This window comes from Caretta caretta, chromosome 1 (genome assembly GCF_965140235.1).
Source record: "Caretta caretta isolate rCarCar2 chromosome 1, rCarCar1.hap1, whole genome shotgun sequence".
NCBI classification, from domain to species: domain Eukaryota; kingdom Metazoa; phylum Chordata; order Testudines; family Cheloniidae; genus Caretta; species Caretta caretta.
This window is the reverse complement of record NC_134206.1, coordinates 165,262,077-165,285,364: the sequence shown is the minus strand read 5'-3', so window position 1 is coordinate 165,285,364 and position 23,288 is coordinate 165,262,077. Positions and strand designations below refer to the sequence as shown.

General features: G+C 45.2%; 2 protein-coding genes across 3 annotated transcripts in view; both read left to right on the top strand.

Annotated features, from left to right (window-relative positions):
* Positions 1-872: 872 nt before the first annotated feature.
* Positions 873-23,288, top strand: part of MRPS6 (mitochondrial ribosomal protein S6) — a 72,714-nt gene continuing 50,298 nt past the window's right edge. Inside the window, exon 1 of the mRNA XM_048867586.2 lies at positions 873-1,117. Coding sequence (XP_048723543.2) covers positions 1,073-1,117 — 45 coding nt within the window. The 5' untranslated portion in view covers positions 873-1,072. The remainder of the gene's footprint in view (positions 1,118-23,288) is intronic.
* The window catches only part of SLC5A3 (solute carrier family 5 member 3), a 32,983-nt gene continuing 10,702 nt past the window's right edge, over positions 1,008-23,288 (top strand). The window contains exon 1 of one of the 2 annotated variants that reach the window (XM_048867576.2): positions 1,008-1,117. The gene's annotated coding sequence lies outside the window, so the exon portion shown is untranslated. Of the gene's footprint in view, positions 1,118-20,231; positions 20,890-23,288 lie in introns of those variants that run through there. The other variant, XM_075132955.1, reaches the window with a different exon arrangement.

The window sequence follows — 23,288 nt, the reverse complement described above, 5'->3', positions numbered from 1 at the left end:
GGCTTGTAGGGAACTGTGTAGTCTAGAAAAACCTTGGTCAGGAGGTGGAGTGATGCGGGTCTCAATCCAAGGCAGGTGATGGCTGAGGAGCCAGGAGCCTCGAGTGGATGTGCTTGGTGGGCCACGGAGGGGGGAATACAGATCAGATGCCTTGGACTGTGTCAGGGCTCTCTGGCACTGAAGTGTTTTCCCTAACCAGGAGCAGGGGGAGTGTGCGTGTAGGGGCCAGGGGCTTGGAACACTGAGCGATGTGTGGGTGTGGACCCCCTGGCAGCACCTCTCAGTGGGGCAGGGAGTCACTGGCCCCAGTGGGTGTATGTCTGCGGGCCCCTCTGAGGCTGGCGGCCTGGGCGGGGCGGTGCCCCTGGCACAGGGGTGTGTCTGTGCCGATGTTTCTGGAACATCCTGCCTGCTGCCCCCGCCGCCCGGAGAGATCTGTGAGGCCGCGCGTCACTGACGGGAGAGGAGGGGGGCGGGGCAGAGTATGCGTGTGTCAGGCGTTGGCTCGGTTGCCCCGTGCGCTCCCCGAGCGGAGGAGGAGGAGGAGGGGGGGCGGGGGTGTGTGTATCTGTCTGTGCCTGCTGGGGGGGCGGACACAGTGGAAACTTCCACTCCCTGCAGCAGCAGCGCGGAAGCCGCCGCAGGAGGGGGCGGGGCTGGCGCCTCACGCACGCGGCTCAGAGACGGCCCCTCCCCCCCGCACGCTTCGGGCCGCCTGCGACCCCCGCCGGGCGCCAGCCCCGCGCAGCCCCCGGCCGGCTGCGGGCCGGAGGGGGCGCGGGCAGGGGGGAGGGGGCGCACCTAGCCCGGCCGGGGGCGGGGGGCTGGACTCGGCGGTGCCTGGCTCCGAGGCCGGCGGGGGGGCGGGGCGGCGCTGTGGGTGGAGCCTGCGCAGCTGGCGGCGGCGCCCTTTAAGCAGCGACGCTCGCCCGCCTCCCGCTTGTGCAGCCTGGGACCCAGCAGCGCCGCGCCGCGCCCGAGCAGCCCCAGCCCCGCCGCGCCCCCGCCCCCCACGTTCTGCCCTCATCGCGCCGCCGCCGCCAGCAGCAGCAGCAGGCGGAGGAGGAGGAGGATGCCCCGCTATGAGCTGGCTTTGATCCTGAAAGCCATGCAGAGGGTGAGTGAGGGAGGGACCCGGCCCCTGCCCCGCTGCTTCCCCCGTGCGGCTCCCCCTCCAGCCCGGTGCAGCGCCCGCGTGTCCCCGGCCCGCTCCGCGCCCGGCGGCGCCCTAGCGCTCGGTGCCGCCCCTCCCGCCCCTGGCCCCTGGCTCGTCCCTTCGGCCTCCCGCCGCCCCGCGGGCTGACCGCGCACGTGCGTGTCATGGGGACGGGCTCGCAGGTCTCGCCTGCCTGGGGCTGCGCGGGAGGGAAAAAAGGGGACAAACCGTTGTGCCGGAGCCTGAAGGCCCCGGGCTTGGGCCGCTCAGCTGGGCAAGTGTGGGATGGGCAAGTGTGGGGTGCGCAACTGGCCCCGTGAAATAACCTCTCCCCCCCCCCCCCCCCCCGCGTGCCCTTTCCTGCCCTTGCCCCGGCTCAGCTAGGACCATCCTGGAGGGTTGGCAAGCCTAGGCTCAGCACTGGTTCCACTGTGTGGCTCCTCTCCACACCTCTGGTGGCTTATAGCAGGTCAGTGCTTAATCTGTAATGAACAGGGTTCCAGAGTTCAAGCAATTTATTTAATTTTCATAACCGTTGTGTCAAGCCTAGAGATGAGCCCTGGCACAAATTAGGCAGTAGTAGATGCTAGGATAGTGACAGCAGTGGCTGCTAGGTGCGCTCTCTCTCCTCACAAAGGCCTACAAGGAAGAGTGAAATCCTGATTTCACTCTTGTAAGTTACACCGTTACCTTTTTTGCAGGGGAGAGAGTGCCAGTGTTGTGACCGTCTGACCCTGTCCATGCTAGGGAAATCTTTCAGATGGTTTCCACTGTTGTTAATGCCAGTTGAGCTCCTTTGATAATGATAGAGCTCTCAGAGTGTCACTAGTGTGGGTTCTAGCCCACGAAAGCTTATGCCCAAATAAATTTGTGAGTCTTTTAGGTGCCACAAGGACATCTCCTTGTTTTTGCTGATACAGACTAACACGGCTACCACTCTGAAACTAGTGTTAAGGGTTGCCAGATACTGCCATGGTTTTGGGTGCCTAGGAACCGCCTTAGATGATTTTTAAAAAAAAAATAAAATTGCTCATAGGTCTGCACTGGGAGCCAAATCATTGTTGGCTATGTATGTATTTTTTTGTTTTTCTCTTAATTTCCCTAATGTGGGTAGGACTTTGAAACACACTTACTGTAAGGTTTCAGAGTAGCAGCCTTGTTAGCCTGTATTCGCAAAAAAAAGAGTACTTGTGGTACCTTAGAGACTAACAAATTTATTTGAGCATAAGCTTTCGTGAGCTACAGCTCACTTCATTGCATGCATTCAGTGTAAGGGGAATATTTGGTATTCCTCTTTCCTGTCCCTCATGCTAAGTTACATACACAACCCAACTTTCTCCACCACTATAAAGCTTACTGCATAGGGTCCTTGCACAATGCTAGTGTCTAAATGCAGCAGCTTTTCTATTAGTGGAGGTACCTTTATATATACATATAGTCTCTGTTAGATTTTTTTAAAAAAAGTGAGGTGTGGAGGTTACATTATACATTGCAGATTTTCTCCATTTGAATTGGGAGAGAAGGTATCGCAGATCCGACAACACAGTGACGTACAAACAAAAAACTATAAGTGCAAGCACGACTAGGAGTACTGTGGCTTTGAAGAGCCTCACAAGCATTCCTGGGGTTAGAACATGGTGAAGCAGAGATGTGCTTATGGTCACAGAATGCCTCGTATTTGCATTTGTACATTATGGTAACAACTAAAATACTCTTTTTTTAAAAAGTTTGACTCTCCAGTATGTACTTTCTTAACAAATGTTCTGTTTTTAAGGCATTTCTGCAAACTAAAACGATTGGGTTAACTGTTTAGTATTTCTGGTGAAATTAAGCTAGGTATAGAAACTTAAGTTTTTCTAACCTACTCCTTGTATCATAACTCTAAAATCTAGAGTTCCTCTTAAGTCTCATTTTAATTGGTTAACTAACTTGCTGTCTACAAATATCTTGCTGCAGTTTGATTTTCTGTGCAGTTAAAACCCTTTAAAAAGCAATTCTGTGCCAACTGGAGCTTCCCTAAAGTGGTGGTGCTGAATCTCAAGAAGTGGATTGTTTTAGTGAGCCACATAAGATCTTTCCCTGCACAGCATATTGGTTTAAAAACTTTGTATTTTAAAGATTCTTAAGTGCAAAAATTATTACTAAGACTGTGATGTAAACACACCAAAGCAAGGAAATTCAGTTTGGGCTAATAGTCTGAAATCCTGTAATTAATTGCATTAGTCAATATTTATGACTTGAATGATTTAATACACACAATGGGGTCTTGAATAAACTAGATTTGAATTTGACACTATTTAGTATTTCCTGATCAAACAAAGAACCCTAGTGATGACTTTCTAGAAAAAGTTGAAATATTGTTTCTATATTTGAGACATCTTTGCAACTGCCATCCAAGAAATAGCATGTGAGACTTTGGTTCTGTCACTGTGTCCAGCTGGGGTCCAGCAGGCTTTGTATGGGAATATGGTGCTTAACTGCCACTTCTGCCTTTGACAATCTTCCTCTACCGTACTGAGGCCACAATAAGGATAGAGTGCTCCCAGGAGTTGCAGCACAAATGTATGGAGATGTACTTTCTGCCTTGAAGAGTTTACAGTCCCAAGATTACAAGTGATATGAAAGGTGAAGGTAGTAATGCACAGTAAAACTAATAATACAATACTTAAATTTTTTTTATTGTAAATCAAGTGCTAACTCTTTCTAACCACAAGCTGGCACTATACGCATTGTAGCAGAGGTGGGGCTTCAGGAGGAGAGCGTAGTGACGTTTCAAGTCAGTTCCAAGGGAATATATGGGGAAAGGGGAACTCTTCAGGAAACCACCTGCATATTCTCCCAGTTGTGGTGATGAACCTTCTAGTCCAGGGGTGGCCATCCTGAGTCTGAGAAGGAGCCAGTATTTACCAATGTACGTTGCCAAAGAGCCACAGTAACACATCAGCAGCACCCCCTCCCCGGCTCCCAGCACTTCCCACCCACCGGCAGCCCTGCTGATCAGCGCCTCCCCCTCCCTCCCCACACCTCCTGCATGCCACAAAACAGCTGATCAGGAGGTTTGGGATGGGATGGGGAGGAGTGAGGACATGGCAGGCTCGGGAGGGCGTGGGAAGGGATGGAGTGGGGGTAGGGCCTGTGGCAGAGCCAGGGGTTGAGCAGTGAGCACCCCCTGGCACATTGGAAAGTTGGCACCTGTAGCTCCAGGACCGGAGTCAGTGCCTGTACAAGGAGCTGCATATTAACTTCTGAAGAGCCACAGACTGGCCACCCCTGTCCTAGTCAGTGAGGGCTTGGAAATGGTTTTGTTGTGCTCTAATGCAGTTCCTCAGATTGACCTGAAGGGGGCAATATGAGACATTCCTCCAGGAAATGCTGGCAGCATGGGACAGAGGTAGGACCTATACTCTGATCCCTTGTGTGGCATTGCCTGTTGCTGCAACTTGACTTGTGAATTGGCATACCTCTCTTCAATAAATCCTACAGTTAGTTTTTTTTCTGATTCAGCTGTCTACTTTCATGTTAAATATTTTTAGTTCCCTTCAAGAGGAAAAAATATTCAGGGGTTTTGGGATGAATTCAGTTTCGTAACCAATTGCATAGATCATGAAATATCAATTAACTTTTTTCATGTACAGTTCTCCTGTTTCAGCAAATTATTTCACTAATATCCTGTGATCCTGCAAAGCAGTGGTTCTCAACCTCGGTGCGCCGCTTGTGTAGGGAAAGCCCCTGGCAGGCCAGGCCAGTTTGTTTACCTGCTGCATCAGCGGGTTCGGCCGATCGCGGCTCCCACTGGCTGCGGTTCGCTGCTCCAGGCCAATGGGGGCTGCAGGAAGGGCGGCCAGTACGTCCCTTGGCCCGCACCGCTTCCCCCAGCCCTCATTGGTCTGGAGCGGCGAACCAAGGCCAGTGGGAGCTGCAATCGGCCGGAGCTGCGATCGGCCAAACCTGCGGACGCGGCAGGTAAACAAACCGGCCCGGCCTGCCAGGGGCTTTCCCTGAACAAGCGGCGCCCCTAGGTTGAGAACCACTGCTCTAAAGGCTTCTCTTGCTTCTCAATTTGACTTTAGTATGTTCGCGTGCTAACTTTTTTTTTTGAGCATGTATTGTTTGCCATCCAAGCAGGATGCCATGTTTTAATAAATTCTCTGCCTGCTGTGAAGAATGTTCAGCTATATTAGGGAAACACAGGCTATGGACAAAAGGGCTGCCTGACAACTTGATCTCCCTCCCTCCCTCCCTGCTGGAGTAACTTGCAGGTAGTCCTCTTCCCCTCCCAGTCTCTCACTAGGCTCATAACTTTTTCACAGTAAGCTCTTCATGCAGTCTAAGTCAAAGACGTTAATTGTGTATTTCATGCCTAACACTGTGAGATGTGTAGTCATTCTTCTTTTGTCATGAGTCCATAGTCTGGGTCCAGCTTCTCATGAGAGCTCTGTCTCCTGCTATAACTATTCTTGTGGAAGCACTTTTTTTTGCGAGCCTTGTATGTAAATAAACTTTCTAAGAGTACTACCTTCTGGACTGAAATATCTGATGTTTGGATGCTGGAGTGGGGAGAAAGGAAATGGCAATCTGTGTGGCTCATGGTCCATACAGCAATTCTGGATGTGAGCAGGCACAGACAGAGGCCTCATGGGTTGAGGAGAACAGTAGATAGTGGGCAGTGGATTGTGTAAATCAAGAAGTGTGATGGGAGCCCCTGAGTTTGGGATGTGAAGTAATACAGAAGACTGTGATTCAGGAAACCTGAGTTCTAATCTCGGCTCATTTATCTCGTGACTGGGCAAGTCATTTAATCTTTGTACTTCAGTTTGTCCACTTGTAAAATTTGCTCATCAGTCTAGCAGAGAACATGATCCAATAGCTGGAAGTTGAAACTAGACCAATTCAGGCTGGAAATAAAGCATATATTTTTAACTGTGAGGATAATTAGCCATTGAAACAATTTACCAAGGGTAATGATGAATACTCCATCACTGACTATTTTAAAATCCAGATTGCATGCCTTTCTAAAAGAGAAGCAGTGAAATTATCTTGGGGAAATTCTATGGCCATGTCATATGGGAGGTTAGATTACTAGAATATCATTTTACAGGTGTGAATGGGATTCATAGATTCTAAGGCTAGAAGGTAATTATGATCATGTAGTCTCTCACCTCCTGTATAACACAGGCCATAGAACTTCCCCCATATAATTCCTAGAGCACATCTTTTTAGAAAAATATCCATCCTAATTTTAAAATTGTCACAGTGGAGTCTCCATCATTGACTCTTGGTACAGTGATCCAATGGCTAACTACTATCATGTTTAAAAAATTTACACCTTATTTTCAGTCTGAATTTAGCTAACATCAACTTCCAGCCATTGGATTGCATAATACCTTTCTCTGCTACACCGAAGAGCCTACAATTAAATACTTTTTTCCCATGTAGATAGATATTTATGTGCTGTGATCAAGTTGCCCCTTAACTTTCTCTTTGTTAAGCTAAACAGATTGAACTCCTTGGGTTGATCACACTTGTAAATCAGATTTTTAAATCTTTTAACCATGCTCTTGGCTCTTCTGGCTCAAGACATGTCTGGCTTATCAACATACTTATTGAACTGTGGGCACCAGAACTGGACACAGTACTCCAGCAGTAGTTGCACCAGTTCCAAATACAATGGTAAAATAACCTCTCTACTCCTGTTCAAGATTCTCCTGTTCATGTATCCCAGGATTGCAGTAGCTCTTTTGGCCACAGCATCACACTAGGAGTTCATGTTGAGCTGATTATCCTCTGTCACCACCCCCAAATCTTTCCTAGTCACAGCTTCATAGGATAAAGTCCCCCATCCTGTAAGTGTGGCCTACATTCTTTGTTCTTAAATTGATACATTTACACTGTTTGCATGTGCCCAGTTTACCAGGTGATCCAGATTGCTCTGAATTTAGTGACCTTTAACCTGTCCTCATTATTTACCACTTCCCCATCTGCAAAGATTCAGTGATGACATTTTCTTCCAGGCCATTAGTAAAAAATGTTAAGTAGCGTAGGGCCAAGAACAGGGCCCTTCAGGACTCCATTGGAAACAGACCTGCCTGATGACTTTATTTCCCATTTATGGTCACATTTTTTGAGACCTATCCATTAGCCAGATTTAAATCCACTATTGTGTGCCATTTTATTTTTAATCAGCATCTTGTGCAGTACCAAGTGAAATGGTTTACAGTAGTCTAAGTATGTTATGTAACCACTATTACCTTTAGTAACCAATTTTGTAATCTCGTAAAAAAAAAAATATCAAGTTAACTTCACAGGATCTTTTTTCCGTAAAGCCAGTTAGCCCCACTCTCAAGCCTAGGTTCTTTAGGTACACCCTTGCTGCCTTATCTCTTAAGGCCAAAGAGACTTTTCATGCTCATCAGGGCCTGCAGTCCTTGCCCTCTTGACCTGAAAAAGGAAAGAACACAGGCTGGCTGGAGCTCATAAGCAGTTAAGGGAAGGGGTCTTCATTCACTAGGAGCTCCTAAATGGGCTTGAGGAGGAAGGTGAGCTGAGGGCAGCATAGGGTTTCAGAAATTGTATGGAGGGCCGGTTAGGGGAGGCTCTGCCTCCACAAACAGCAAGGTGTGGCCCAGCCCCCCTGCTTCTTGCCCCCTGATGGGGGGGCCCCCCATGACTCCTGCCCCATCCGCCCCCCCACCCTGCCTGCTCTCTGTCCCCTGACTGCTCCCGTCCCATTCAACCCCCCCCCGTACCCTGACCACTCTCCCGACCCCCAAACTTTCCTGCCCTCTATCCAGCCCCGTTCCCTGCCCCCTTACTGTGCTGCCTGGAGCACCAGTGGCAGGCGGCACAGCTGCACCAGGACAGGCAGCTGTGCAGTCTGGCTGGAGCCAGTCACGCCCCGCGCAGCACAGAGCACCAGGTCAGGCTGGGCTCTGCAGCTGCTCTGCCTGGCAAGAGTTCATGGCCACGCCTCCCAGAGCGTTGCACCAACAGTGCAGTGAGCTGAGGGGGAGGAGGAACAGCAGGGGAGGGGCCGAGGGCTAGCCTCCCAGGCCAGGAGGTCGGGCCAGGTAGAACGGTCCCGTGGGCTGTAGTTTGCCCATCTCTGTCCTATGGCCTGGCCTGCCAGATTGGAAGGGTTACAAGAGCGGGGCCCAGGGTACACAGGAAAATGTCTCCAGCACATCTTAAGGCCATTAAAAACTACATTAGACACAATGGTAATGTGTTCTCTATAAATCTGCATGAAATTAGAGGATGTGTGTTAAAAGAACTTGTGATGTGACAGCAGCCCACTTAATGCTGGTGATGTATGAGGAAAATTGGGAAAAGAAGGAGCGGTTGGATGATGGCATCTTTATGGGGCAGAGTTTACATGAAAACCTTGACTCTTGAGTTGCCATGGTTTCTCACTGTTGTGGAGTTGAATTCTAAAACTATTTCAAGTTGTTATGTACTCAGACCATGATATAGATACCTGCTTAATATCCCTACATAAAAGTAGATGAAATCTACAACATTACTGAAATGTCACTTTAAAAGGACCTTACAGTTTTCAGTGCAATATTTGTGGCCTCACGTCTGTTTCATAAGCTGCTGCTTGAGAGAACTTGGTAAGATGAGCACAGCACAAACCTGCAGAAAGGGTACAACATTGAGATGCTTCATTTCTGATTACTCACATGATTTGAACTTAATGTTCAGAAATTATTGCATCCCTGATTGTGAACCCAGAGAAATGAGAAAGTGGAGTATGCTAATAAAGTTTGTGAATGATACAAAGCTGGGAGGTATTGCCAATTTAGAGAAGGATCGGGATATCATACAGGAGGATCTGGATGACCTTGTAAACTGGAGTAATAGTAATAGGATGAAATTGAATAGTGAGAAGTGTAAGGTCATGCATTTAGGGATTAATAACAAGAATTTTAGTTATAAGCTGGGGACGCATCAATTAGACGTAATGGAGGAGGAGAAGGACCTTGGGATGACTGTGAGCCGCCAATGTGATATGGTCAAGAAGAAAGCTAATGCAGTCTTGGGATGCATCAGGCGAGGTATTTCCAGTAGGGATAAGGAACTGTTAGCACCATTATACAAGGCACTGGTGAGACCTCACCTGGAATACTGTGTGCAGTTCTGGTCTCCCATGTTTAAGGAGGATGAATTCAAACTGGAACAGGTACAGAGAAGGGCTACTAGGATGATCTGAGGAAAGGAAAACCTGTCTTATGAAAGGAGACTCAAGGAGCTTGGCTTGTTTAGCCTAACCAAAAGAAGGCTGAGGGGAGATATGATTGCTCTCTATAAATAAATACCGGAGAGGGAGAGGAATTATTTAAGCTCAGTACCAATGTGGACACAAGAACAAATGGATATAAACTGGCCATCGGGAAGTTTAGACTTGAAATTAGACCAAGGTTTCTAACTGTCAGAGGAGTGAAGTTCTGGAATAGCCTTTCAAGGGAAGCAATGGGGGCAAAAGATCTATCTGGCTTCAAGATTAAACTCGGTAAGTTTATGGAGGAGATGGTCTGATGGGATAACATGATTTTGGCAATTAATTGATCTTTAACTATTCATGGTAAATAGACCCAATGGCCTGTGATGGGATGTTAGATGGGGTGAGATCTGAGTTACTACAGAGAATTCATTCCTGGGTATCTGGTTGGTGAATCTTGCCCACATGCTCAGGGTTCAGCTGATCGCCATATTTGGGGTCAGGAAGGAATTTTCCTCCAGGGCAGATTGGAAGAGGCCCTGGGAGTTTTTCGTCATCCTCTGTAGCATGGGGCACAGGTCACTTGCTGGAGGATTCTCTGCACCTTGAAGTTTTTAAACCATAATTTGAGGACTTCAGTAGCTCAGACATAGGTGAGAGGTTTATTGCAGGAGTGGGTGGGTGAGATTCTGTGGCCTGCATTATGCAGGAGGTCAGACTAGATGATCATAATGGTCCCTTCTGACCTTTTAATATCTATAAGTCTATGAGAACCAGTATTGTTTGTTCAAAAACAAACATCTTTCTCCCACCCCCTCCCCAGCCAAGCTCTTTTTTTAAAATCTGCCCCACATGTTTAGGCATCTAAGTATGGATTTAGGGGACTATCTTTTGGCACAATTTTTGAAGCTCTTGCCCTATAGTCTTATCGCAAAAATAAATAGTACTCTCACCCTTGGAGCACATAACCTAGAGTAGTGATGGAGTTCTAAAGGCATGGAAAATGGGTTTAAAATAGAAGTGTTGGACTCAGGTTTTCCTGTAATCAAAAAAGAGGGTACTAGTTGGAACACTTAGTTAATACGCTGGCCTTGCACTGCTGGAGTCCTGGCTTCAAATTTTGGCTTGGGTTACAAATGAAAGTTTGACTTAATACTAATTCCCATTGGATGTTAGAAAAAGTCTACATAATCAGTCCCTTGTCCAAGAGAAACCCCAGAATTGAACTTGCTGGTACTGATAGAGCTCTAAGGAGAAATTCATATAACACATCTGCTCTATTCATAACTCTAGCTATTGCTCTGATTCATCAACAGAAGTCCTTTGGAATGCAGTGCGCATTAAGTATTTCTCCTAAGAAAACAATCAGTTTAAATAATGACAGTGGTGTTACTGATGTAATAATGTCTGTCTTCATCCACGGGCTCTCTAATATGAGCATGGGCTCTGTCTTGCATGCACTAAGATTATGTAGTTCAGGGATTCTGTCTAGTAAATAAGTAATTTGGGGTAGTACCTGTTGCTATACTTCCCGTGTATGTGTGATTTTCTTTTTTTTTCTTTTCCCCCATTAACTCACCTCCTCCTGTTAATTTTTTTTAAAATTTGTCTGTACATGTGTTGCAGGCAGTGCAAGCTGCTTCAGTCTGCCTGCCAGCATGGCTCAACCTTGATGTGGAGAGGCAACCTCTAGGAGTCAGGGGGCAACTCATTCACTCTGCCTCTCTGCTACAACTGCCAACGAGGATGTCAGTTGGCGGCTTTATTGGCTTAGCGGGCAGGGTGGTTTCAGCCAGTCACGGCTCCCTGAGTTTTACCATGTTGACCTGAAAATGAGTGTAAAATATTTTGCTCCCTTTCCTTGTCAACCCTTTGTTTATACTACTTCGGAGGCTCTTGTCTGGGTCTCATATGATCCCACAGATTGGGCACCTTGCTCTGCCCATATTTCCTTTTCTAGCTTTTTCCAGCACTGCTGTGAAAGCTTGCTTTTTCTTATTACTTGAACCTATGTAGGCCCTGGCTTTTGAAGCTGTGGACGGATAACTAATAATATGGACACTTAGCTGTCAGTAATTAACCTTACACAATTGACCTTTTTTTACCAGTCTGCTCAACCGCCATAAGATTCTATCTGGTCAGTGTCCACTTTGGGCTGTTGTGTGCCTGCTAATGACCTAGGCAAAATTTTTCCAAATTTGGTTGCCAAAAAAGTGGTTTAATTTTCAGAGGTGCTGAGCACTTGCAGCTCCTGGTGACTTCAGGGGATGCAGAGGATGTTCAGTATCTATGAAAATTAAGTCACTCTTGTTTGGGTACTTTAACTTCAGGCAGCAAAGTATAAAAACTTAATCTTTTATTTTTATTAAAACATGTGAACAGAATCTTCATGTTATTTGGTAACTGACATATTACTATAGTACATCTAGGGTCCCGTGCTTATATGTAACTTATACAAGTTTTTTGTTCTTGTTTTAATGAACAGGTGGAGGCCCAAACCTGTTTCCTCAGATGTGAGGGGTTTTGGGAACATGGAGAGTGGTGAAGATATAGCATCTCAATCCTGGGGATTCATGGGGAAGGAAAGTGGAGGCAGTTACATAACAGGGTTACTCTTCTGCACTTTTTTGGCTCTTGCCTGTAGCACAGATCCAGCAGGAGCTGCACTGCTGTTGTCTTAGTTCTTCATAGTTGTCTTGTGCCAACCATGGTTGCATACCATAAAATATCTGTGGGGTCAGCAGAGGGCTGTGTTGGGAAGAGTGCCAAGTCCTTGGCTGTGGCCCCTCTTTTTCCTCAAACCTGCTAAAGCCCGACACTTGTGGTATATTTACAGGGTGTTCCACTCTCCCCATAGCCTATAGCTATCAGTTTTTTTTCCCTACTATCCTTTATTCTTAGAGGCCTATTATCCTCTGAGTATGCTTGTTTAACTCCTAATGTTAATTAGGCGCACATATCAGTATAGAAGACCATTCAGGTTACATGCTGCTACAGTAAAATATAATTGCAATTTGGGGGTTTAAAATGTAGTTATGTTCAGAAAAATGACCATTAAATCACTTTTACTCAACAGTTCTGCTTCTTGTACTTATTACATCATATCTTCTTTTTCACTCCTGCGTTACAGAGCCAGCACAGTTATGAGAGAGTGAGCAGATTCTATTCTGATTTATGTATCAACAGAGCTGCTGATTGAGCGGGGGGGTGAGAACACAGCTTGATCCTTTTAGGACCATGCTGATATTGGCAGACCTGATGAGTAGGAAAAAGTCTTTATTGTAAACTGCATTTTTAAATGTTAGGCCCAACAACAATACTTTGAGTCACTTCATCCTTCAGTTTCACTGGGCCATATAGCTCCAGTTACTACATTGCTTCTGTTGCATAGACAGAACTCATAAGTTTGTGTACAACAATGCATACTTAAAATTGCTATGCTGCACTGGATCTAGACAAAGTGTATTATTATTACCCAATAAGCTACACACTACTGTCTTTATGGGTCAGACTACTTTTCTGATAGAGGGGTTTCACTTGTCTAGATTCTCATTCAAAAATACTCTGACCGGGTTGGGGGGGGGGAAAGAATGTGTTACTGCAGCATCGGAAGAACCTTGCTGCATAACTTGAATAGCATAGGAAAGTTCTAGTATAATAAAGTTATCAGGATCACTTCAACAGACAAAAAGGGAATTAACTACTAATATGTACTCAGATTCTAACTACTAGGTTTTGCAGCTCCTTTTCCTGGAATTGGGAGCATTAATACTTTGGAAAGGTTTTCAGCCATGTAGGTGTGTGTTAATGATCCATTTCTTTGGGTTTGCAGATTTATAGGTGGTAGTTAAGGGATATCTTTGTGAAGAACCTAAGGGGTGGGCAAAGGTTAAATGTCATTTCCAGACAAATACTTTTTAACCCCACAAGCACAAATGTGTTCACTAACTTGCTAGTGAATGCATAGTTTTAGTAATATGTGATGGATCTGCACCTGAAATAAAATAAAAATTAAAAACCAGAATATTTTGGACATAGTCTCTTCCTCTTAATGAGAGTTGCCAGGATAGACTATATCATTGGTGATAAGAGACAAGGAAAACATAGCAGGAATGCTTACCAGCTGGGAGGAAAGGAGATTGGGGAAGCAGCGTTTAAGGCTGCAGCTGTGGGTCTCTTTCACCCTCTCCTCTCCCCCCCATTATTTAAAGGGCCATCTATCAGAAAATCATGCTGAGAAAGCTTCTTTTTAAAAGAGTGACCCGACAGGTCTGAATTTCAGTTGTGACCAAGCACTTTTAAAGAACTGTGAATAAGGCCTGAATTTCTATATGATCTTATTTTGTTCCCCTTTTTTTGAGGGACCCGTTTGAAACTTCAAATAGCTGTTTTTTGTTTCTGTAATAAGAACTTAAATGTAATCTTGGTGTCAACTGCTAGCTGCATTTAATGTGCCAACACATCATCAGAATCTTACATGAATCCTACATAAATTGTGCCATAAACTGTAGTTGTCTTACCTGTAACATTCCAGACCTTAAAGTGTTAAATGGTGGCTGGATCACCTACATGAACATCTGAGAGAAACAGGTCTTAGATGTATGAGCTATTTTCCTATTCTAATAATAGGTTAAGTGTATGTTCTTATAATATTTCTGCCTCTGTGTGCCCTATAAATCCTACCCTGAATCTATTCTACTGTATCTTGTCTTTTTTGAAAATTTGCCTTTAGCTAATAAACTGCCTTTTTTGTGTGTGTGTGAGACATACTAATATTTGCACAGAAATATCAAACAGTTATGATACAAAGGAAAGTTTCTTGTACTTGTGATATGGCCCAGTCAGAAAGTAGCCAGGGCTGAAATTCACTGTTCTTGGCATAAATTTTGACGTGCTGCTGGTTTTGTAAGTGCCACAAACACTAGTCTCATGACTTGATAGTCTCCCCGTTCAGCTGTTTGAGTCCTTCTTTAATCAGGAAGGTGGAAAGTTTCAGTAGTCAATATAGATTTGTTGCATTGTCACTGTCTACACAGCAAAGAAAAACCTGCAGCTGGCTCATACCAGCCAACTTGGGCTCATGTGGCTTGGGCTGTTTCACTTCTGTGTAGACTTCTGGGTCCCAGAGCCTGGGCTCCAGTCTGAGCCCAGAAGTCTACACTGCAATGAAACAGCTGCAGGTTTTTCTTGGCTGTGTAGACATGCTTCATTACAGCAGTTCAGAGTAACTTTTTATACCAGCTCCTTACTGAACTTAATTCCAGCGTAACCCTGGAAATTCTTCCCTTTTCCTTACTGTGAAATGAGTCTCCTTCCTTTTGTTTCTCTGATCTTTGCCCAGCAAATTTCCCTCAAAACTTTACCAGGCTGAACACCACAAACCAAGTCTGAAAGTTGCAAAAGTGATGATCTTGAAAAGTAGCTATTTAAAGCATGGTTTGGCCTTGTCTATAGGTAGCAAGTTCTCCAGAAGTTAACATTATAACCAAAATAAATACTGCATGTCCGGTGACAGTGTCTCAATTGTGACATATATAACAACTTATTAAAGGGCAAATACTCCTTTATAAGGATTATAATCATGGTTGGACTGTTCACTACGATATGCACACTAGCTGCCTTTTTGTATACTGTTACAGCACATCTGATTTCATTACTGTGTCTGATTACTGCTATTGATCAGTTAGTGTCAGTGTCACCAGTTTAGGTCTAAAACTTTTTTCAATAAGATAGGAGGACAAGGAACTAAAATTTTACTCTATTCTTGGCTCACCTTTTGTAGTTGATTCCTTGCATAATTTCTCTTAACCCAATGTATCCGGGAGTGATTGCTTTTGTATACTTTTTCCCCTTAAAATAATGTATGGAATCTTGGTATTAATGTTGTATTGTAATTACATTTTTCATTTAAAAGTATAATGAAAGAAGCACTTGCAGCTAAGTAGTGTATTACATTCATACCCAGAAGCTTCATGCAGTTTGGAAACATTTACAGTGTACTGTCTTGTATCGGGGGGTAGTCATGTTAGTCTGGATCTGTAAAAGTCCTGTGGCACCTTATAGACTAACAGATGTATTGGAGCATAAGCTTTTGTGGGTGAATACCCACTTTGTTGGATGCATGTAGTGGAAATTTCCAGAGGCAGGTATAAATATGCAAGCAAGAATCAGGCTAGGGATAACTAGGTTAGCTCAATCAGGGAGGAGGAGGCCCTCTTCTAGCAGTTGAGGTGTGAACGCCAAGGGAGGAGAAACTGCTTTTGTAGTTGGCTAGCCATTCACAGTGTACCGTCTTGTTTATGAATAAATTAAACCATGGAATAGACGAGTTAATCTGCAGTGCCTTTTGGGGATGTGTAATTTAAAAACAGATCTGTGGTCTGAGACTCATGAGCTTGATAAATTGAGCCCTCAACTGTAATCAGTCTGTTTTGTATCACATTTCCCTAGTCTCTCATCATTCTTGGATATAACTTTATCAGAATGAGAGTATAAATATTCTCATTTGTAAAAACTGCATATCTTCCTTAGTTCTGAAATACTTTATTTTTTGTGCAACATTCTGCTTATAAAATGGCCAGTTCATACACAAATGCAAAAATCGTTGAGACTGAAGTGGAACTTTTTTTTTCTTGTTAACACATTTGCCTTAGTGAGAAATGCACATTCTCACGGTGAATAAGCAGCATGATTACCTGTAATAGTTTGCTAAAACAGCAAAAGAGTTAACATCTTTTTAACCATTTAAGGTACTCCTCCATACTCTCAGCCTTAGCTCTATCTTAACATAATCTTCTCTGGGAATCTGTTTTGTTTTTAAATTAATTTCACACATGAATGCTAAACAAGAAACCCAAAGAATGCTGCCCTGTGATAGTTTTGAGTTGTAGATATGTAATATCAATCTTTAAACCATTTTTGTTTTAAGGCCAGATTTGTTGGTATGCTTTGTCAGCTTTGTCATTTCAGCACAGTCTAAAGCATCTGGAGTACATTGGCCAATTAAATGATGTTTACAGGGACTCTGTGTCACTGGAGCAGCACAAAACATTCAGGGCATACTGCAGAATCTGGCCCATAATTTCCACAGAATGCAACTATAATTTTTGTGTGTGTAATGACAGTGGGTTAATGCAATGATAGTTGAAGGCCAAATAATCTGTCAAACTCTTGACATGTACAGCTCTTTTTGTGTCATTGACTCTCTTCAGCCCATAGAATTGAAAGATCCAGATTAACTAGAGAGGGAAGGTGGTGGCATCAAAGGTAACTAAATCAGATGGCTGTACTTAAGAGTAACCTGAGCTGTATACGTGACCCTCTCTATTTTATAACAACTGGCTAAAACAGTAATTAATACATTTTAATTTAATTGCAACCGAACTTCTTGTACATATGCTAAATTTGAAGATCACAGTGAATTTTTAATCCTAGGTAAAACTTGAACTTCTTGTGGTGGTAAAATCATTTGGGACAAAACAGGTTTGAGTACTAAATTTCTTAGCCCTGGTCTACACTACGAGTTAGGTCGAATTTAGCAGCGTTAGATCAACTTAACCCTGCAGCTGTTCACATGACGAAGCCATTTTTGTCGACTTAAAGGGCTCTTAAAATTGATTTCTGTACTCCTCCCTGACGAGGGGATTAGCGCTGAAATAGACATTGCAGGGTCAAATTTGGGGTAGTGTGGACGCAATTCAATGGTATTGGCCTCCGGGAGCTATCCTAGAGTGCTCCATTGTGACTGCTCTGGACAGCACTTTCAACTCAGATGCACTAGCCTGGTACACAGGAAAAGCACCAGGAACTTTTGAATTTCATTTCATGTTTGGCCAGCGTGGCGAGCTCATCAGCAGAGGTGACCATGCAGTCCCAGAATCACAAAGGAGCTCCAGCATGGACCGAATGGAGGTACTGGATCTGATCGCTGTATGAGGAGACGAGTTTGTGGTATCAGAACTCTGTTCCAAAACACGAAATGCCAAAATATTTGAGAGAATCTCCCACGTCATGGTGGACAGAGGCTATAACAGGGATCTGCAGCAGTGTCAGTGAAAATTAAGGAGCTCAGACAAGCCTACCAAAGAGGCAAACGACCGCTCTGGGTCAGAGCCCCAGACATGCCGCTTCTGTGATGAGCTGCATGCAATTCTAGGGGTGCTCCTACCACTACGCAACCCCTGTCCTTGGACACCTGCAAGGGGGCAGTCTCATGCAACAGGGATGAGGATTTTGGGCATGAGGAAGATGATGAGGATAGCGCACAACAGGCAAGCGGAGAAACTGTTCTCCCTGACAGCCAGGAACTGTTTATCACCCTGGAGCCAATACCCTCTCAAGGCAGGCTCCTGGACTATGAAGCCAGAGAAGGCACCTCTGGTGAGTGTACCTTTTGTAAATATAATACAGGGTTTAAAAGCAAGCGTGTTTTAATGATTGATTTGCCCTGAAGACTTGGGATGCATTCATGTCCAGGACAACTATTGGAAAAGTCTCTGTTAATGTGTTTGGGGATGGAGCAGAAATCCTCCAGGGACATTATTAAGGGGACATTCAGAGGTGGCTGTTCCTGCTGGGCTATTTGCCTGTGGCTGAAAAGAAATCATCCCCACTTTTAGCCATGTGGGGAGTGGGGGAGGGCCCGTTCATGCTGAGCTGTTAGCCTTTGGCTGGCAGGTATCTTCCCTGATATTAGTCATGTGGTGGGAGGACGGGTGAAGTGATCATCCCAGAGAATTGGGGGGTGGTGGTGGTGGGGGTTTAGTTGGGTTTGTGCTGCTCGTTAACCCGAAAACCACAGCCCCTCCTTTTAAATGGCCAGCCCAGTGGGTCCTTGGTGTGGGAAAGGAGGGTGCTGCTGTTTGAAACCATTCCCACATATTATGAAGTTGAAGCTGAAAGACTGTGGCTTACCATGGCTGCCTGCAAGCCGAATTCTGTTGCCCAGCCCTGCATGTGTGATCGATCTCACCAAATTGGCAGGCCCTCAATATAAGAGGCAAAATGCGACCTTGTACCAAAAGCACATGTGCTATGTAATATTAACAGCTTGGCTCATCATGAAAGTCTACCCATTGTTCTCTAAAATGTCTCTTTAAATACTACTCTCCCTTTTTCTCCTCCCACAGCTGCAAAGGTTTCAACGCTCCCCCTATCATCTCCGTCCCAGAGGCTAGCGCAGATAAGAAGGTGAAAAAAATGCACTCGTGATGAAATGCTCTCTGAGCTCATGCAGTCCTCCCGCACTGAAAGAGCTCAGCAGAATGCGTGAAGGCAAACAATGGCAAAGTCCAGGAAAGCAGAAAATGAGCAGGAGGGACTAGCAAGATGAGAGGTTGTGGGAGCAACAGGAGAGGTGGCGGCAGCGTGATGAGAGGAGGCAGGATGCAATGCTGAGGCTACTGGGGGATCAAACTGATGTGCTCCGGCATCTGGTGGAGCTGCAGGAAGGGCAGCAGGAGCACAGACTGCTGCTGCAGCCCTTGTGTAACTGCCCACCCTCCTCCCCAAGTTCCATAGCCTCCTCATCCAGACTCCCAAGAATGCGGGGGGGGGGGGAGGGGCAGGCTCTGGGCACCCAACCACTCCACCCCAGAGGACTGCCCAAGCATCAGAAGGCTGGCATTCAATAAGTTTTGAAGTGCAGTGTGGCCTTGTCCTTCCCTTCTCCCCTCATGCACCACCCACCCAGTACTTCCATCCTCTCCCACCCCTCCCGGGCTACCTTGGCAGTTATCCCCCTATTTGTGTGATGAATTAATAAAGAATGCATGATTTTGAAAAAACAATGACTTCATTGCCTCTGCAAACAGTGATCAAACGGGCAGAGCGGTTGGCTTACAAGGAAGTAGTGTGAACCAAGGGGGTGGGTTTTCATCAAGGAGAAACAAACAGAACTGTCACACTGTAGACTGGCCAGTCATGAAACTGGTTTTCAAAGCTTCTCTGATGCGCAGCATGCCCTGCTGTGCTCTTCTAATCGCCCTGGTGTTTGGCCGCATGTAATCAGCAGCCAGGCAATTTGCCTCAACCTCCCACTCCTCCATCAATGTCTCCTCCTTACTCTCACAGAGATTGTGGAGCACACAGCAAGCAGTAATAACAATGGGAATATTGGTTTCGCTGAGGTCTAACCAAATCAGTAAACTGCGCCAGCGTGCTTTTAAACATCCAAATGCACATTCTACCACCATTTTGCACTTGCTCAGCCTTTAGTTGAACAACTCCTTACTACTGTCCAGGCTGCTTGTGTATGGCTTCGTGAGCCATGGCATTAAGGCGTAGGCCGAGTCCCCAAGGATAACTGTAGGCATTTCAACATCCCCAACCATTATTTTCTGGTCTGGAAAGTAAGTCCCTTGCTGCAGCTGTTGAAACAGACCAGCGTTCCTGAAGATGCGAGCGTCATGTACCTTTCCCGGCCATCCCACGTTGATGTTGGTGAAACGTCCCTTGTGATCCACCAGTGCTTGCAGCACCATTGAAAAGTACTCCTTTTGGTTTACGTACTGGCTGCCTTGGTGCTCCGGTCCCAAGATAGGGATATGTGTTCCGTCTATTGCCCCACCACAGTTAGGGAACCCCATCGCAGCAAAGCCATCTAGTATGACCTGCACATTTCCCAGGGTCACTACCCTTGATAGCAGCAGCTCAGTGATTGCGTTGGCTACTTGGATCACAGCAGCCCCTGCAGTAGATTTGCCCACTCCAAATTGATTCCTGACTGACCGGTAGCTGTCTGGTTTTGCAAGCTTCCAGAGGGCTATCACAACTTGCTTGTGAACTGTGAGGGCTGCTCTCATCTTGGTATTCCTGCACTTCAGGGCAGGGGAAAGCAAGTCACAAAGTTCCATGAAAGTGCCCTTACGCATGCAAAAGTTTCGCAGCCACTGGGAATCATCCCAGACCCGCAACACTATGCGGTCCCACCACCCTGTGCTTGTTTCCTGGGCCCAGAATTGGCGTTCCACAGCATGAGCTTGCCCCATTGCCACCAGGATGTCCCAATTGCCAGGGCCTGTACTTTGAGAGAAGTCTGTGTCCATGTCCTTATCACTCTTGTCATTGCGCTGCCGTTGCCGCCTCCGCCTGCTTTTGCAGGTTCTGGTTATGCACATGCTGCAGGATAATGCACGAGGTGTTTACAAGGCTCATAACTGCCGCGGTGATCTGAGCAGGTCCATGCTTGCAATGGTATGCCATCTGCAGGAGAGCAGAGTTGCAGCAGAAACAGTGGCTGACGACGGAGGCCACAAGAATAGATATTTATAGAGAACAACAAGAGGATCTGCGAAGTGGATTCATGAGAGCAGAGTTGCAGCGGAAGCGGTGGATGACAATGGTTAGCACCGTGCACATTTCCCAAGAAAGAACACGCGTACCTGGGAGCCCATGACAGACAACATGGAGAAATTCGCTATTGAGACAATAACAGCAGAAGCGGTGGATGATGATGGTTAGCAGTCCTACTGCACCATCTGCTGAAAGCAGTATGGCATCCGCACGGGGAAAAAAGGTGCGAAATGATTGTCTGCTGTTGCTTTCACGGAGGGAGGGGCGACTGATGACGTGTACCCAAAGCCACCCGTCACAATATTTTTGCCCCATCAGGCATTGGGAGCTTAACCCAGAATTCCAGCGGGTGGTGGGAACTGTGGGATAGCTACCCACAGTGCACCGCTCCGTAAGTTGATGCTAGCCACGGTAGTGAGGATGCACTCCGACTTAATGCGCTTAGTGTGGACCTATACAATCGACTGTATAAAATCGATTTCTAAAAATAGACTTCTATAATATCAACCTAATTTCGTAGCGTAGACATACCCTTAGTTTAACTTTAACTCAGAATAGTCAACTCACTCGTAAATTCTCAGAAAACTCATTCTGCGCTCAGTAAATGCTTTAGCTTTAGTAGGGAGGAAGGACTTGCTTTTCACACAATAAATATGCAATAAATGTAGGGGCAGGTTTCGACATAATTCTTTAATGACCGTAGATGTTGAGATTCAAAAAGTTAGTTTTATAACTGCTAAAACACAAATTGTGAACATCACTTGTCAAAATATACAAAGTAAACATCCTTAAATCAAACTCTTAACTTCTCAAGCAGCATTCCCTGACTTTGCTTATCGGTAGAATTCAGTTATTAGTGATGGCAATACTTAATTGGTTTGCATGTGTGTAGTGAAATTGACATTTACAGGTTAATCTAATCCTTCCAAGCTTAACAATAAACATAAGTTGGATCCCTGCAGTAGGCACAAAACACATCCTTATCTTAAGTGTAGAGTTGATTCTCATTAATGTATCCCTTTCCATGGCAGAAAGAATAGTCAGAGTTCAAAGGGTCAAAGTAGGTCACAGGTCTGCTGGCTCCTAGAAACAGACGATGAGTTTAGGACAGTCCCATAGAACTATATCTCAGCTGTCTATCTCTGTATATTAGAGTTGTCCAACATCTGTTTATTTTAAAGCATCTGTAATCAGGGTGTGACTTCAAGTGTCAGCCACACCCTCGCTTGGAGCTTCCTTTTCACCAAAAACCTAAATCAAGAATCTTCATTTCTCCCTCTCCTACATAAAGTGAACACTAGTAAAAGAGAACAGTTGCAGATTAATCACTAAAGGCTATGGAAACAGTTTTGACTTGAAAAATAGCTTTTATTTTTAGCTGTATTCCTATGGCTTCCTGTGTCTTTATAAAACCACAGTGTTAATTTAATTTTAAATAATTAAAAAGTGGTGCTGGACAAAAATGAATTATGAAAATCAGTGCTGATGGTAGAAGGTGAGGTGTTTTTGTCAAGCTCTGTGGAACAGAAGGAGAATTGATATACAAAAACCTTTTTAATTTGGAACTACCAAAACCAGCACTTATTTTATTTTATTTTTTTAAAAAAGGGGGTGGGTGGGGAGGAAAGTAAATTGGAACTTCCCTGGCTGGTGGAAACCGTCAAAAATAGCAAATTTTGAAAATAAAACTGGCATATTTTGAGGTGATTTTCTGTTGGGTTTTTTTATTAGTGTAAACAAGATTTCGTCCCCCTGGCCCTCCCACACACACTGAAGTCAACTCATTCCAATTAAAACACAAAATTACAAGTAGTAGTGTGCACTAAATCACAAAAACAACTAGAAAGCTACACTCTTGATTGTGTTTGTAGGCTGAACTGGCAGGTGGAGGGCAGGGCAGGAACTTGGTCTCTATCCCTGAACTGGTAGGACTCTCTCCCGTAACCCTAACCGTGCTATCTTTCCTGGTCATCTCTCCCCTGGTTTAGATGAACTAAAACAATTTTGACTAGGCAAAGGTAAGTGATCCTATTTGAGCCAGGTATAGTTTGGAGGGAGCAACGGTGTCGATCTCTAGCCTCATTCCTACTCTGCTGCTCTAGCTTCTGATCTGAAGCAGCCCCTGCTGTTCTAGTCCTGATCCTCTGAACTCTGTCAAAGCACCCGAGTCCTGATCTGCAGCTTCATTTGCTGACTCACTTCATTCAATAGGACTGATGTATGCAGATAAACTGGTGATATTGAGCAATGACTGGCTGAGTTACCTCTGACCTCGTAATGCTCTCTGCTTGCAGCCCCAAATGGGCACTGTGTAGAAAACTGACTTTTTCCGGTTTTCTGATTGTCACAAAAATCAATAGGGTTCTTCTCATTGATACCTAGAGTGTTACCTGAAATTTTAGAATTCATTGGACATGGTCTTCAGAAGTTACCATATTACTTACAAACACTCACTCACTCACTCGCCATCAAGATGTGTTTAGGTCTTGTTTTGCTTGCCCTATTAGTGTAAACAAAACTCCGCCCTCCTCCCTATCCCCCCCTCCCCCCTGGAATTTCCTGATACCTTTCCCACTTAAAAATGGCTCTGTGGGTTGCAGTGCATATCACACAAAGTTGTTC